Genomic DNA, 17649 nt, shown 5'->3' with positions numbered 1-17649 from the left:
TGTAGACACTTGAGTACTTGTAACAAACACTGCACTGGTAAAGGAATGACAAGATGACTAATACAGTAAGTAGGACCTTCCCATCTCCAGTTTTATAGCTGATTATATAAACTGAATACCATGGTTGCATTTTATAAAGTAACTAAAAACATCAGGAAATTTTATATCTGGTTTGTAAACTAAATGCACGGGAAGAAATATCATTTAGTACTTAGTTGTTATAACAAATATTACCTGTTTGGTAAATTCTAGGTGGGGCTCATTAAGGTTATTTAGAGGGTTGTATAGCATTAAGCATTTCCACACATTCAGCCCTTTTAAGACAGGTAATAAACACTCTTACAGACAGAGTGGGTTGGGTGGAGAAAGCCACTTGTCCTACAAGTGATGAAATAGTAAGATTTTAAAACCATCTTATCTAATCCATTTACATCATCATCTTATCACACGTTTCTGCCCTGAAAGCCAAAACAGATTCACTTCTTAAGCAATTTTTGTTCATTCAAACATAAAAAGGCATAGGCTTGTCCAAAATGGAAAACTTGAAATTCTTTATGTAAAAAACACAAAGAATATAACAATAAAGTCTTCAGTCTAACTCGGAGGTTCCTTTTTTCTGAACAGAGTAATAGTGTTAAGGGAGATGTTGAAAGGGTGATCCTTTGTTTTAAAGCACTTTAGTGGTAGGTATTCTACAGTGCTAGAAAGTGGGATTTCCTTCAAGGTTTACAAAAGCACATCTCATTTGCTGATTGCACTTATTTGTTGATGGCAATACCTGCTCCAAAGGAACCTACCCTCAATCTGATTTTGATAATGGAAATAATCATAAGCTGGTCATATTGGCCCTTGAGAAGTTTTAGAGTTCAAAATGCTCAGATACTGAATATGAACTCAGTGGGGAAATGGGGTCATGGTTACTGGATGAACTTTTAGGTGACAGGCCTGGCTTCCTACACCCCATTTTGGGTGGAACCAAGGGGCCCCAACTACTCAGACTGGATCTCTGGGCTACACCTGATTACCAACCGTATTATAACATAGGTCCAACTCAGTTTTGGTACCTGTATGAGTTTCCCTGAAGGAGGCTATGAGAGCATAAATTTGCAGTGATACAGAAACAATATCTACAAAACAAAGCATTATTTATTAATTCCTCAAAAGGTACAAAGCATGAATAGCTGGGGGAAGCAGACAGCTTCTGCCCATAGCATCTAAGTCTGTCTCCCTGTGTGACTTTTTCTGTCAGCTCTTCATTGACACAGTGGCTAGCATCTCCGAGCTCACCCAGAATCCTTCCCTTTCCCAGGGTCTTTGAGAGTTTAGAATTCCCTTTGATCCCAGACAGCCTTGGGAAAGAGTAAAACTAGCCTGGATGGAGTCAGTTTCTTCCCCTTCAGTGGCCCAGCCACTGTTATCTGAATGGAAGATGTGTACTGGAGGTTGCCTGATGCTTGCCTATGAATTTCCCCATTTACAGCCTCCTTTGATTTCAATACATATCCAAGTAACCCTTCATAACTAAACAGAGGTCTGCAAAATATTTATTAAAAAACAACCCAGGAATTTCCTGATTTGTCACAAATGGGTCCTTATTTTGAAGGCACTGGTTGAAACCTGTAGGTAATGGCTCCCATTTGAAGACAGCCCTAAAACAAACTGATTGAAAGTAAAGTGGTTAAACATAGGAATACTAGATGGATTTTGAGAATATGCAGCCACACTAAACTCACTGCTGAGCTGCTTACAGCACCAAGTCTTATATAATGATGATCAGCAGATCACTGTCTAAGGGGCAGTTAAGCTCCTTAGAAGAGGCAGAGGTCACTTAACACACTGAAAGGGTCAATTAGTTTATGTTGCTACCTAATCACTACAAGGAACTCCAGGAAAGAAGCAGTGTTTGCCTGCTTTTCTAGGTATCATATACCCACTATTACAGTGCTGCCAGAAACAGTTCTGAATGAATTGAAACTGAGAGATATGTCTATTTTTACTTCGCTAATATACACTGTCTGCTCTAAGCTGCATATGAGCTATTCACTCATCACACCTATAGTAGAAAACCAGAAGCTATTATCTTCTACATTATATAAATCACTATTTTCAGCAAAGCATAACAAGCACAATAAATTACTGAAAGTGAACTTTGGAAAGAAATTACAAACTTTTACTCTCACTTTTGTGAAGTGAGTTTAGTTATGAAAATTGGAGGGAAAGTATTAAACCCTCAGTGTTGTAATGCTTTAAACTCCAGTGCACCATGTGACAAATCTGTCTGCCTTGTACCCATGTCTTTCTACAGTGCTGAAGTTTCCAATTAATTTACTGTAGCTGTTACTGGGTGAATAAGAAACATGAAAAGCTTATTGAGTAATGTCCCCACACTAAAATGCCGCATTATGTTAAATGGGGAGAAAGGTAACAATTTCATTCTCCCCCACTGATAGATACATTATGCATGAATATATTCAGTGAACAAATGTCTTAATTTCTGCATTCAATTTCAGAGAATTCAGAAATACAGTAGCACCTCAAAGTTACGGACACCTCGAGAACAGAGGTTGTCTGTAACTATGAAATGTTTGTAACTCTGAACAAAGCACAGTTCAGGCTCCAGCTCCAGCAGCTGACACTCCAGGCCAGCAGCTCCCTCCTCAGCACTGGCAGCTCCCTTCCCGGAGGTCAGACCGAGTTTGCAAGCTTGTCTCCCTCCTAGCCAGGGGAGGGGATGAAAGCCGTGCAGACCCCAGTGCTGCTCCTGCTCGGCTGGCTCCAGCTGCCATGGGCTGGCAGCATCAGTGTCTTCACCTCCTAGGTCTAAGTGGCTGCCCATGCGTGGGAGTGGGGGGTGGTAAGGGTGGTAACAGGCAGCCCAGATGTGCCTATCTCTAAGATGCAATACACGTACAGTACAGTATTTGCTTTTTTTGGTCTCTTCTGCTCCTTGATTGCTTATTAGTGTCCAGTTGACCGGTCAGTCTGTAACTCTGGTATACGTATCTTTGAGGTTCTACTGTATTTAGTAAGTTTGGCTGAATTCTGTCCCACTATGAAGGCTTAAGATAACAGGAAACCATCAAATGTCAGCATTCAGTTGCTGTTTTATTCTTTGGTAAGGTAGTTATGACTGAGTAGGGCCCCATTTAAATTATATATTTTGATCTAGTCAGTTGGTGCATACAGGACCAGTTGAACTCAATTTGCATTTCAGATGTGTCTTGTGAGTTTATTATTTAATGTACTAATCAGTTTGAATTCAGACAATACAATAGAATCTTATTTATTTGTACTAATGGGTGATACCAACTGTGAAAAACTGATAAATCAGAAAGGCCCAGTTTTTTAAAAGTATTTAGGCACGGCTGTGCTCAGCATTGTAATGCCTAACTGGTTTAGAGCCTAAATTTCAGGAATTAGAAAAAGAAGTGGGGAAAAGACAGCTTTTTTGTGGCCAAATTATGTGTGTGGATTAGTAGTGTCAAACCAGCACAGTGCTACTGTATATCACTTACTACCCAGAACTATTTGCATTAGTGTTGTCTTCAGTATCAAATGTTTCCGCATTAATTCTGCCATCTGTTTGACCACCCATCCTGTGATACAACAGGAACACAGGGATATTGAATTCCACCACTTGACACTGTTAATATGTGAAGAAGGTGGTGAAATGACACACTAGAGTTTCATTCAGGTGTTACCAAGGAACAAGTTCAACTACAGGTGCTCTGCTTTAAATCTGGACCTTTGCCCCATGTTAATTCTCATGGCCAATAACTGTCATGCATAATTAACGTGGTTTAGTTAGAAGACCGTCAGACGGAGAGAGTTAAGTACATCATACTACAGTGTGCAAGACATGCAATTAAGGCTAACTTCAGACTCTCTCAGTCTGAAACCAAGTTCTAACAACCAGGTTTTTCAACCTGGTTGTAACTATGGTTAGTCTCCTTGATCAATATAATCAGTTAGGCCATAATTAAGTGAAGTCAGGTTGGGATTCTGGTAGCTGAAAGACCGAAAGTGACAAGAGTAGGCATTGTCTTTTCCTCCTGTGGCATGGGAAAGCATCCCATCTCTCTGATAACAGTCCACATTCTCACACTGGGAAAGAGTTGGCAGGAAAGAAAATAGGACAGGGGCTATTTTCAGTTACCTTAAAGGAGGAGAGGTAAAGGAGAAAGCAATTTAAAAGTCATACACAAGAAAAATTAAATCAGTCAAAGGAGAAGATGGGGGGGGGGGGGGGGAAGTCCCAATAAAAATCTGTCAAAATGTATATTTATATTGTAGCAGCCTACAGTTTATAAACAAACTCAGTGTGCTATGAGTGCAGTAAGGGGACGAGGGTGTGACTAAAAGCAGTGTGACTGAACTGAGGTTAGCACATCTTGTTAATTATTTGTTTTTTTTGTGAGGGTGAAGATTTCCAATTAACTATTTTGTTAACACTTCTGAAGAGAGGACTAAGGTGGAAATGCCTTTTACAACAAGTGACTGAAGGAAGGACCTGACAGGTATTAATTCACTATATTCTGTCTATATTTTTCAAAAAAGGTAAATACAATTGTAATTCTCAAGTAAATAGAGGTGAATAAATAATGCAAAAATAAACCTCTCTTTAAATTTTAAATAAATTTACTTTGACTATGTGACCATGTTTGCATCTCGTGTATTTATTTTGTGAGCATTCCAATAATTGGTGTATTAGCAAAAGTGTTCATTTAAAGTGAATTTCAAAAGTTGCATATGACAGTATTCATGGAAACTCAATTTGAAATTCATGCCAGAAATTCTCACATGCTTACTGTATTCAAAACAACACTATGTGATTCAGACAAAAATCACAACTAAGTAACACCTTAAATTTAGAATATTTGCAATTGAGCCATGGTGAATGGAAAGACAGAAGATTCAAGAAACAATGAACTGTTTACAGACATTGCATAAGTAGCAGAGGCTAATGACACTTACTGGATTTTTATTTTGCCAAAAAAAGGTATGTGCCTTAATGCACAGACATGGGTTTTTAACCTCTGTACAGCCTTAACATTTGTTATGATCTTTTCAGGGTCAGATAACTATTTTTACCCTTTCTTTTTTGCACATGACACCTGTTTATGCAAGTGCTTTAGAAATCTTTGGCTGCTACTGTAAAACTGGTTTGTATATGCCGGGTGACACTTACCCCACCTCTGTGTTGCTCTTTTTTGTTCATCTAAGTATACTTCAAAGGGAACAAGGTTAGCAGCAGGCTGTCTGTCTGTGATTATTTCTCAGAGATCATATTTCATGGTCAGGTAAAACATTTTTGCATGCATTGTATGTAGTCATTTTTTTGCATTGCTACAGTAGCAGTAACAGTAATTATACTTTCCTAAAGCAATGTAGGAAACTACAATAGCAATGGTAGAAGGGAAATATTTTCTTTGGTACTTTTCCTTGAGGCAAAGTGAAATTTGGAAGGTAACCTGGTCCAGTGGTTTGACTATGGGGCGAGAAATCAAAATTAAAGACTACCCAAAGCTCTTATTATTTTATTTGTATTAATATAGTTCCTAGAAGCCCTAGTCAAGGACCAGCCATTGGTGCCAGGTAATGTACAAAGACAGAGGAAAAGGATGGTCCTGGTCAAGGGTGCCGGAATGGGGGAGTTAAGGCTCCATCACTTTTAAAAGTGGGAGGGCTACGCATACACATACAAAGCAAGATAAAACTTAAAATATACTATCAATACAGGTGACTTTAAATCTTATTAAAATATGTAGAATCTGTTTGGCCCATACAAGGTTGTGCTTAGGTTTGTGTGGCCCTCCTGTGTAATAAGGCTGGGCACCACTGGTGTAGACACAGCCTCAGTACAAGACAAGAGACAACAGATGGGTATAGACAGATGGAGGAGTACAAGGAAACGAGACAATAATGGTCTGTGTGATAGACAATGATCTCAGCACACCAATGGCCTAACTGTTGTCAAGGTTTTTTTGTTTTTTTTTGTAGGCATCATGGCAGAGGACAGTTTTGAGGAGAAGTCTGAAGGAGAATCGTGAGTGACTGAAGCATACCACTCAACTTTTGTAGTTCAGCTTATATAAGGGTAAACATGAAATCATTTTGACTTACTTCACAAGGGTATCAGGAGACTTAGTTTATATTTGCAGCATGTTTTAAGTGTACAAAATATTTTTTATCATAATTGCTCTGCCCTTTTCACTCTCCCACCCCCAGATAAGACTTCTCTGTTCTAAATGGAAGCAACATGTGTGAATAGCCCATATTTACAATGCAAAGAAAAAGCTCACTTTTTAAAATATCATTTCTTAACATAGGGCCAGATCAGTTTCCTTGATACTATTTGGGGAGTAAGGCACTACTGAATATGTGCAAGGAAATTGGAATTTATCCCATAGTAATTGCAATGTGAAGCCACTCCCTTATATACAAAAATTAGTGTCATGCACTTTTACTGAAAACATTTGCACTCATTTGCTGATCCTATTCAGCTTGGCTGTAAAATGTCTGTGCAGAGAGAGCCTCTAGCCCTGGGCTCATCAGTGGTACTACCTGCATCATGCTGCTGTTCTCCATTCATTTCCACAGCAATCCAGCAGTAATGCGCAGTATCAGGAAGTCTTGGGAGCCAACCCTGTCACTGTTTGGTGCTCATGTGCCGCTTCCCACCTTTGCTTCTACAGACATCCAGGAAGATCAAGCAAGAACACTAAAAAGACAAGCAAAAAACAACAACAAAAAAAACAAGAAAGAAAGGAAGCTCAAAAGCTTTAAAAAAAAAAATCACTTTTTTTTTTTCCCAGACGCAAGACAAGTGTTTGGCTTACTGCTGAGGAAAATGAAAGGGGAACTGTTCACTTTAATACATTTTTTCAGCTAGTGGCCCTCATTTTTCTCATTAGTAAGGCCAGTTTGACATCATGAATTTGTGTTGCAATAACACATACAAAAAAATCTGCTCTCCAACACACCTTCAAATGGATTACAAGAGCATGATAGATCCCAGACAGTGGCATGTGGTATGGGTCTCAGCAAGAGATATGAACGATCAGCACAGTTTTTTTTTAAACTACTACTGTTTATCAAACTGTACATATCACACCTGTAATACAGCTCAACTCCTCCAATGGAAAGGCTGGCCATATTCTGTCAGTTTCTTGGCTCTGATACCTAGATTGCCAGCCACCTCAAGCCAATGCCCATGTTACTGATGGGAAACTGAGCAGGGTGAGTGACTTGCCCAAGGTCACACAGGAAGTCTGCTGCAGATCAGGGACTTGAACCCAGGTCTCCCATGTCCCCGGTCAGTGCCCTAACAAAAGACCATCCTTCCTCCCTCTGATCACAACTATACAAGTGAAATGGACAAGTAACACCACTTAAGTCAGTGTCACTGAGATCAGAATCTGGCCCACTATATGTCCATTTAAGGATATTTATTTTAAACATTTTAGCAACACACCTTTCATAAGTCTTCAAGGGATTCAGCAATGTTATTAAACAAAAAAACTGCTTAAAGACCTTAGCCAATGAGCCATCACTCCCTCACTTTAACAGGATCAACAGAAATAAAACTAGCAAAGCCATTTTGCTGCAAATCATCTCTATTAGGTCTGTCTAGCACCTGAATACTATGCCTTTTTATACAAATTTAAAAAACTGTTACTTTTCCATGTACCAGGATGGAGGACTTAATTGTCTTTTCATGTATATTCTTTTACCATATCATTTTTAATGATTTTATTATCTTCCTTTATATTTTATGATATTTCTTTAGCAATTCATTTAACTAATATATTTCACTTTGTGGTGCATAAAAATGTTACTTTAAAATATTAATTTGAGAGGCATCTGCTGTCCTGAAACAGATTTGCTCAGCTCTGTGCATGGAAAGTTAATATATTTTATTTTACTGCTAGGGTGCTTAAAGGAGTACTCATTTTCATAAAAAGCCTAGATTACCATTCTCAAAAGCTTAGAGTACTACTGTTATATTTATCAGTGACTGGAAGCCATCCAATAAAGTACTAATTTCTGAAGAGACAGGTGTCAAACTTCTCAAAACATGACAAACTTTCGTCATGCCTCACAAATGCACTCCATGTAAAAACCTGGTGGAAGATGGGTAATTATTGGCTAAGTTCTAATGTAGTAAGGATAATTATATTTTCCCCTGTAAACAGAGTGAAGTGTTTTCTTGCTAGGTAAACTGAAGTCCTCAATCACCAGTGAAGCGTGATCAGACTATGCAAACTGCCACCCAACACATCGCTGTCTAGTTTAGTTATGTTAAAATTATAAGGGACAAGTTTCCCCACTGGCATAAGTGGGTGTAAATCCACTTAGTCAATTACTTGAAGTGACTTTTGCACATCAAATCACTGCCTTTGCTAATTGCACTCAAGAGTTGCTTATGGAGAAACTTTAAGGATAGCTACATTTAAATGTATTCTGTCATGCAGTAAGTTACTGCTTCAAACTACTATATAATACACAAAATGTATCACATTTTGCTGCATATGAAAAACTCCCAAGGGAATATAGCTCCTAACTGGCTACAAACCTTGATCATTTTCTCATCAACCTTTGCAGTTTTCAGCAAAGCACTTTAGAATGAGCTTAAGACTCACACAAGTAGGATTTAAGCATTTAACTAACTATGAGTTGCTGCACTGGAGCCCAATTCATGAACAGGTTCTGAGAAAGGAATGACAACTACTTGCCTGCCTCTTAGCCAGAACAAATGAAACTACATTTATTTGAAGAATCAAGCTATCATTTTTTCCCTCTCGAAAAAGCAATTTCCAGCAGTACATGAAGTATTGTGAAAAAAACCCAAGCATCCAAAATGTATCGAAACCCCCAAAACACGATTGACTTCTAAATCAGAAAACATTTTAAAAATACATGAAGGGTACTTTTATTTGCACTCTGGTTTGAGTTTTAGGGTTCCCCTGATTCTCCATAACCACGAATACCAGAAACTTGCTTTTAAAACGAAAGCTGAGAGTCCTTCCTAATGACATACCTCCAGAAGTTGGGGCTTTAAGGAAAAACACCAAAACTCACAACACTGTGAGCTGGCAACTGTATGTCTGCCCCAGAGACAGCCCCACCATTCTTACAATTAATTGTTTAAATGTGTCTTTTTTCCTACACTACTGGGTGAAAGACCCATGCAAACAAGTGAAACTGACTATCAAGAGGAAAACAGTAAAACTGACTTTAATCAAGATCATGAAAATCACAAATTAAGCCTTTTAAGGTGCTACCACTTAAGAAAACCCCAGAGTTAGTTAAAAAAAAATTATAAGTGAGTCAGAGGAAGTTTGTACCCTGGACACCTATTTAAAAAAAAAAAAAAAAAAAGATTTTCCATGGGACTGTCATTTTCACATTAAGTCTGAATGGGACTGAATCTTTACATAGGCTATAGTTTTAGCGAGTTAATTGTCAACTAATCAAGTTAACATGATTGTGAATTAGAACTGGTTGGAAAATTCAGATCACATTTTTTCATCATAATTTGCCAATTTATCTAAATCAAACCATTTCACAGAGATAGTTCTGTTTTGTCTGGAGCTTGCCTGGTTTCCTTCCAGCTTACCTGCCTGTCTCCCTGGCAGTCCAACAGAGAGCTCTCCCAGGGCCCAAGGCTCTGGGGCAGCCTGTTAGGCAGAATGCCTTGGAGTCTGGGACCCCAGGGTTTCTGGGATGCCTGGCTCTGGGGTAATCCACCAAGTGGACTGATTCTGAATGAAGGCACCATTTCCTTTCATAGAGTATTTTGAAAATGTTGGTTTTCATTCTGAATTGCAACAAACCCAATATCTGCAGGTATCAAAATCCTCCATGAAAAATAATTGACTTTCTCTGCCCAGCTGTACTCTGAAGGTGAATCTAGACACTTCATAAGTTTGTGTGTCCTGAAACCACCATTTGTTGAGAGTTTAGATTTGTCACTTGATTATATTGTACAATGCTCTCAATTAAACTTCAGTTACAACTCAACTAAAAACAATAGCCTAGACAAAACCATAGAGAGGGCTTGTCTACAGTGTTTGCAGCAGCTTTAGAAATAGTTAAATTGGTACAAATAGTTGTGTGCAGATAACTTTTCTGCATCAAATATCCATTCATGAACAGGTATGAATGAAATTGTTAACAGATAATAAAAAGAAACTAATACACCTAAGCTAAGAAATAAATAAAACAATTAAAACTGTTTGATGGTGTTCTACTAGTTCTGAGGTACAACCCAAAAAACAAACTAGTCCAATTTTTTTTATATTAGTTACCTTATGGAAAGAAATAGATGTGCCAAGATTTAAAAATCAAGTAATTCAGAAACAGCCCTCAGCAAATATCAGTTTACTCTCTACAGAAGTTTACAATTGTAGAAAGTTACAAAAGTAGATATAGTTACCAAAATTCAGCATACTAATGCATGTCATTTAAATGGCAAATTCCTGCTACAATGCTTCTACTTACGCCTGGTCTACACTAGGCAGGGAAGGAAATCAATCTAAGTTACGCAACTTCAGTTACGTGAATAACGTAGCTGAAGTTGACGTAATCAGATCTACTTACCATGGTGTCTTCACTCTCCCATCGACTCTGCCTGCGCCTCTCGCCCTGGTGGGAAAGCACTCGGTGGTCGATTTATCACGTCTAGACTAGACACGATAAATCGACCCCCGCTGGATTGATCACTGCCCGTTGATCCAGCGGGTCATGTAGACAAGCCCTTAGTCTAAACCATATCATTTATCTCCATAGGCCTGAAGTGGTGTGGGATGCCAGAAGATGAGGCTACCCCATGGAAAAACTATAAAATATTTTGACTCCACCATCGAGTGCCAAACAGAATACATTTATCATAGTTTCTTGTAAACCAATATATTTCTTGGGATTGGCAAAAGCTAGTAATACATTTTTGCGTTCAAACTGTCACAGTACAAAACCAAATAGGGGGACTTGGCGCAAAATGGAGTGCTGTTAATCATTACAGTCTCATATGCTTTGAAATGCAGCCCTACTACCGTAGGACCTGGTCCTGGAAGCTCTACTCCACATAGATAGTTGAATTTAATTAAACTTTCACAATTTATATTACCCAGCTCTCCAGAGTATCTTCCACAACTAAAACAGAGCAAAATACATACCTAAATGTGTGTAAATTTAGGAACCTAGTAACATGTAAACATGTAAATCACGCTACTATTTTATTGAATACCCACAGCTCCTACTGAAGTTAATGTGAGTTTTACCCTAGTGAAGTCTGAGTAAGGTTCTCTTTATTTAGCAAGAAGCACTGATTTTTTTTATACAGACAGAACTGGAAGTCAGCTGAATTACCAATAGGAATATGAAGTTCAAAACCCCCAAAATATCCCTTGGCTAAATCTAGCCTCGACATCCAAAAAAAGAGATTACAAATGACAGAAAAGAACCCAGCCTCTGGAAGTAGACTGAAACATACAGCACTTATTTCAGCATTACAAACCTTCCTAGAACTCTTAACTGCATATTCTGTGACACATGATATGTTCAGTGAGATGGCAACAACTGGAAGCAACATTAAAACCAATTACAGTTCATTAAAGCCAGATGGCTCACTTGAATATGAAAAGAAATCCAAGTTGGATGCTGAATTAAAGTAAATTGGTTGGTGTTTGAGGTCTAATATTGTTTTTAAAATGAGGGGATAGGAGAACAATGAGGAAGTGTGTCTGGCCAATGATAGGTGTCTGAGGTGGATGCAATTAGTACAGTGGGAAATGTACAGTCATGAAAGTAGTTGCACTGCGGAGAGGCAGAGATTCTTGGACATGGAAGTGTCATTATATGCAGAATCTATTTCTGCAAACCCAAGAAAAGAAATCAAGATACCAGACCTATCTTAGTTTCATTACTGCTTAATTCAGTGATTCTCAAACTTATTTTTCACGGACCACTTGAAAATTGCTGAGGGTCTCTGTGGACCATTTAATGATCTTTCCAAACGTCGTTTGTACCGTTAGCTAACTACTGTAAAACACTTTGGATAAAAGCACTATATAAAAAAATCTTAATACATTAATGTTTTTTTGTTCTACAAATAAAAGCACACAACTCGTATTTTAATATCAGTAGTCTTACCTTTCTAATGCAATGGATGTGCCCTGTCTCCCCGATGCTGCATCCCCCCAAGATGGGAAGGGGGGGGGGGTCTCCCCTGCCGTGGCAGCCACAGAGCTGAGGCTGGAAGGAGAGGGGTGGGTGTGTGTGTGTGTCTCTCTCTCCCCCCCCCGGCAGCCGCAGCCCTGGAGCTGGGGAAAGTCGCCTCTTCGGCCGCCGCAACTCTGCACATCCCAAATTCCCCCCACCCTCTTTACTCACCTCACTGCCTCCTCCCACATACCCCCATTCACCCCAAGGCCACCACCTCACCTTACATGTACATCTTCTACAGGGGCCAGGCTCCGAATTAGTGGAACCACACCTGCGCAGCTCCACTAATTAGGTGGGTGGCCCTTCATTCTCTTGTGTGCGGCCACCCAGGCACGCACCTTAGAGGGAACTATCCACGGACCACCTGACTGGGGCTCACGGACCACAGTTTGAGAACCTCTGGCTTAATTTACTTGTAAGAGATTCTTCTGCTTATGGAAAACATCCCCACCCTCCAAATAATGATGTGTCTGCAGTGCCTCAGAAATTCAGATTCAGATTGATCACCCGGATAGAGGCACTCATTAAAAGAGCAAATCAAAATCTGAACTGTCAAACTAGGATCTTGGCTACCCATCTGACAATGTCCACTTGGGGCTTAGAGGAAAAGACAAGCTGTTGGGTTCTTCAGAGCCTGGGTCTCTACTGCCTGCCAGCAAAGGACAGGATTGTTCTGCCACCACAGCAGAACAAAAGGCTAAAGATCCACCATAGAACCTGTGGACCCTGCCTTGCTGAAAAACGGTCAAAGAGTGTCCATATAGAGCTAATGCCCTTACACGAAGAGTGTTTCCTCTGAATGAAAAGAGCTCTGCTAACTAGCAAAAAAAAATTTTTTTTTGGTGGCAAAAACACAAGCACTTAAGTCTAACAAAACTTGTTTTGTTTACGAGTAGTTTTTGTAGCAGAGGTTGTTACTTTAAGGGCTTGTCTACACTGGCACTTTACAGTACTGCAACTTTGTCATTCAGGGATGTGAAAAAACACCCCCCCCACCGAGGGGAGCATGTTTCAGCACTACAAAACGCCAGTGTAGACAGTGCACCAGCAGCCGCGCTCCCAGTGCTGGTAGCTACACCCCTCGTGCAGGTGGATTTTTTAGAGCATTGGGAGAGCTCTCTCCCAGTGCTCTGCCATGACGACACAAGCCACGTTAAAGCGCTACCGTGGCAGCTCTTTAACATTGCCAGTGTAGACTAGCCCTAAGATTCCTGCTGATGCGTTGAGAACTGTGCTTTTTGTTTGCCTTCATGTTAGTTCCATCATTTTGCAGTGTGCATTAGGGCATATTTAGTAATATATAAAGTTTAGTCCTGTGCAACAGACTTTACTGGACTATTGTGCTTATCTACTGAAAATTCTTGTGTAGAAAAGAGGAATCAGGAAAGAGAATTTACAAAATTAGATATGAAGAAGAACAGACAACAGAAGCTGGAACTGTTTGCTTGGGGGTTTTTTTTTTGTTATAAACTGAGAACACTTACTAGTTGAAATGTTTATTCAAACATTTAAATCTTTGTCCTTTGCACTGGTAACTGTAAGCCAAAAAAAAAGTGTACCAGACCTAGTTCTGCTTACAGCAGAAGTTTGCTCCTTAGTTCCTGTCAAGGTTCCTTCCCACTCTGAACTCTAGGGTACAGATGTGGGGACCTGCATGAAAGGCCTCCTAAGCTTATTCTTACCAGCTTAGGTTGAAACTTCCCCAAGATAAAAACTTTGCCTTGTCCTTTAACAGTATGCTGCCACTACCAAGCGATTTAAACAAAGAACAGGGAAAGAGACCACTTGGAGACGTCTTCCCCCAAAATATCCCCCCAAGCCCTTACACCCACTTTCCTGGGGAGGCTTGAGAATAAACAAGTTGAGTACAGACCAGCTTGGGTTTCTTAGGACCCTAAGAACCCAATCAGATTCTTAAAAAAACAGAACTTTATTAGAAGAACAAAACAAAGATAAAAGAAACACTCTGTAAGGTTAGAATGGAAGATAATCTCACAGGCAGGCAGATTCAAAACATAAGAGAATCCCTCTAGGCAAAGCCTTAAGTTACAAAAAGACACAAAAACAGGAATACACATTCCCTCCAGCACAGCGAATTTTACAAGCCAAAAAACAAAAGGAAATTAACGCATTTTCTAGCTAGATTACTTACTAACTTTACAGGAGTTGGAAGGCTTGCATCCCTGATCTGTTCCCGGCAAAGGTATCACATAGACAGACAAAACCCTTTGTCCCCCCGCTACAGATTTGAAAGAATCTTGTCCCCTCATTGGCCATTTTGGGTCAGGTGCCAGCGGGGTTACCTTAGCTTCTTAACCCTTTACAGGTGAATGGATTTTGCCTCTGGCCAGTAGGGATTTTATAGCACTGTATACAGAAAGGTGGTTACCCTTCCCTTTTTATTTATGACATTTCTGTTCCATATTCCTCCTCTATAGAGGGATGACCCTCTTCGCTCCCCAGAAGTACCACAGCCTCATAAACTAGTCACTGGTGAAACCACACCTCAACCTTGTAGCTCAGAAATCTTGGAAGTCACCCATTAAAATAAAAGCTTGAGGACCAGAAATTAAAGAAATATGGTACTAGGAAAGCTGGACATTCACTCAGAGTCACACTAAGAAAAGGAGTACTTGTGGCACCTTAGAGACTAACCAATTTATTTGCGCATAAGCTTTCGTGAGCTACAGCTCACTTCATCGGATGCATACTGTGGAAAATACAGAAGATGTTTTTATACACACAGACCATGAAAAAATGGGTGTTTATCACTACAAAGGTTCTCTCTCCCTCCACCCCACTCTCCTGCTGGTAATAGCTTATCTAAAGTGATCACTCTCCTTACAATATGTATGATAATCACACTGTTACTTATTTTCTGTTTGTTAAATCCATGCCTTTACATGAAGAAGAAGGGCAGACTGAAGAGATACAGGAATACACTTTATCATATTAAACAGAATTCCAGCCTCTGCAAAAAGTAGTAATCCTGAAATCCACAGAAACCAGGAGACAATATTTGAGATGCAGGCTAGTCATTCAAAAGAGTTTCTGAACCACCACATTTTTCTATGACCCACATCCTGAACTGCTTACTCCACTATGCAGATCTCCTTTGCCCCTCCCCCATTAAAATAAATCTTTATTGCAAACTCAAAGCAAACACCATTCAACAGTGAATGGAAGAAGCATTAAGCTTGTTTGCATAGAGTATTTCAAGGTGATGAATCAGTTTGGGTCTATATCGGACTCTCACGATATGGAGTATTACACTGAGCTCATGCACTGCTATGAGAAATCAAACCTATAGGCACCAATGCAACAGAGCAAATAGAAAAGTTCACATAGAATTATTAGAGCATTTTTGCCATTGAAAAATAGGGAAGCAGGAATCTAGGTGGTCTCCCACAAAGTAGTATAGTGGGCATTATAATGAACTGTAAATGACCTCTTTTATTCAGGTTCATCCCCTTCTCTGAAAAGTCAGATATGGAAATAGTATCCCTATAGCCTCTCTCTCTCTGAAAACCCTTCATATAAGGTTAGATGTTTGAAGTGTCCTTAACCAGTGTTAAACTGGTAGTTCAAATATTCAGTTCCTCCTACAGTCTCAGAAGAGGTATACTATGTCCACCTCTGTGCAGGGAACTAAATCCAGATCTGCTAGCATATCATCAAATATAAAGAAAAGGAGGACTTGTGGCACCTTAGAGATAAACAAATTTATTTGAGCATAAGCTTTCATGAGCTACAGCTCACTTCACTGGATGCATTCAGTGGAAAATACAGTGGGGAGATTTATATACACAGAGAACATGAAACAATGGGTCTTACCAGACACACTGTAACGAGAGTGATGACTTAAGGTGAGCTATTACCAGCAGGAGAGCGGGGGGAGGGCAGGAACCTTTTGTAGTGATAATCAAGGTGGGCCATTTCCAGCAGTTGACAAGAACATCTGAGGCACAGTGCGGCCGGGGGGGGGTGGGAAATAAACATGGGGAAATAGTTTTACTTTGTGTAATGACCCATCCACTCCCAGTCTTTATTCAAGCCTAAAATTAATTGTATCCAGTTTGCAAATTAATTCAATTCAGCAGACTCTCATTGGAGTCTGTTTTTGAAGTTTTTTTGTTGAAGAATTGCAACTTTTAGGTCTGTAATCGAGTGACCAAAACAGACTGAAGTGTTCTCCGCCTGGTTTTTGAATGTTACAATTCTTGATGTCTGATTTGTATCCATTTATTCTTTTCTGTAGAGACTGTCCAGTTTGGCCAATGTACATGGCAGAGGGGCATTGCTGGCATTATGCAAGGCACTGAATTCAGCCATATGGAGTAGAAATCTATCTACTTCATGAACCAAGAATTATAACATTCAAAAACCAGTCTGAGAACACTTCAATCTCTTTGGTCACTCGATTACAGACCTAAAAGTTGCAATTCTTCAACAACAACAAAAAAAACTTCAAAAACAGACTCCAACGAGAGACTGCTGAATTGGAATTAATTTGCAAACTGGATACAATTAACTTAGGCTTGAATAAAGACTGGGAGTGGATGGGTCATTACACAAAGTAAAACGATTTCCCCATGTTTATTTCCTCCCCCCCCCGCACTGTTCCTCAGATGTTCTTGTCAACTGCTGGAAATGGCCCACCTTGATTCTCACTACAAAAGGTTTTTCCCCCGCCCCCACTCTCCTGCTGGTAATAGCTCACCTTACTTGATCACTCTCTTTACAGTGTGGATGGTAACACCCACTGTTCCATGTTCTCTCTGTTTATAAATCTCCCCACTGTATTTTCCACTGAATGCATCCGATGAAGTGAGCTGTAGCTCACGAAAGCTTATGCTCAAATAAATTGGTTAGTCTCTAAGGTGCCACAAGTACTCCTTTTCTTTTTGCGAATACAGACTAACACGGCTGCTACTCTGAAATCAGATATAAAGATGGCAAGAGCATAGACCACAGAGTTCGTATTCAGCATATATTGCCATGGGCCATGTCCATATCGCTAAAAAAATACATCATGCAGAAAATACCTCTCTCAGTACTTGCAGGTCCAACTCAACCCAAGTGACCCTGAAGCTTATGGCAAGTTACCAGCTCAACTTTTAAGTAATCTTTTGACAATCCTCCTGTACTAGCACCACTGCATTCTACCATGCACAACAGAGATGGCCTGTTTTATTATGAGAAGAGAAACACTCTGGGCCTTGGTGAGAAGGTTGGCACATAACATAAAAATGATTTATATACAGCAAAGTACTGAGCACAACACATTTGTTATCAGTAAACAAACAGATCCAAGCTGGGTGCAAATGCAGCTGAATGGGGCCTTTAACCCAAGGGATCAATGGATACACAGGTATAAAACTGGCCTGGTCTACAGAAGGAGGAATGGGTGAGACTGCCTAAAGA

At 39.8% G+C, this 17649-nt stretch overlaps 1 protein-coding gene across 2 annotated transcripts in view; it reads right to left on the bottom strand.

The window, feature by feature from the left end:
• Positions 1 to 17649, bottom strand: part of SFMBT1 (Scm like with four mbt domains 1) — a 139431-nt gene that overhangs the window by 52165 nt on the left and 69617 nt on the right. The window contains exon 1 of one of the 2 annotated variants that reach the window (XM_043551603.1): positions 6565 to 6703. The exons of the other annotated variant lie outside the window; for it this stretch is intronic. Coding sequence (XP_043407538.1) covers positions 6565 to 6592 — 28 coding nt within the window. The 5' untranslated portion in view covers positions 6593 to 6703. Of the gene's footprint in view, positions 1 to 6564; positions 6704 to 17649 lie in introns of those variants that run through there. 2 annotated transcript variants of the gene reach the window in all.

This window comes from Chelonia mydas, chromosome 7 (assembly GCF_015237465.2).
Source record: "Chelonia mydas isolate rCheMyd1 chromosome 7, rCheMyd1.pri.v2, whole genome shotgun sequence".
NCBI lineage: Eukaryota > Metazoa > Chordata > Testudines > Cheloniidae > Chelonia > Chelonia mydas.
The sequence above is the reverse complement of the archived record's forward strand: the minus strand, read 5'-3'. Positions and strand labels throughout refer to the sequence as shown.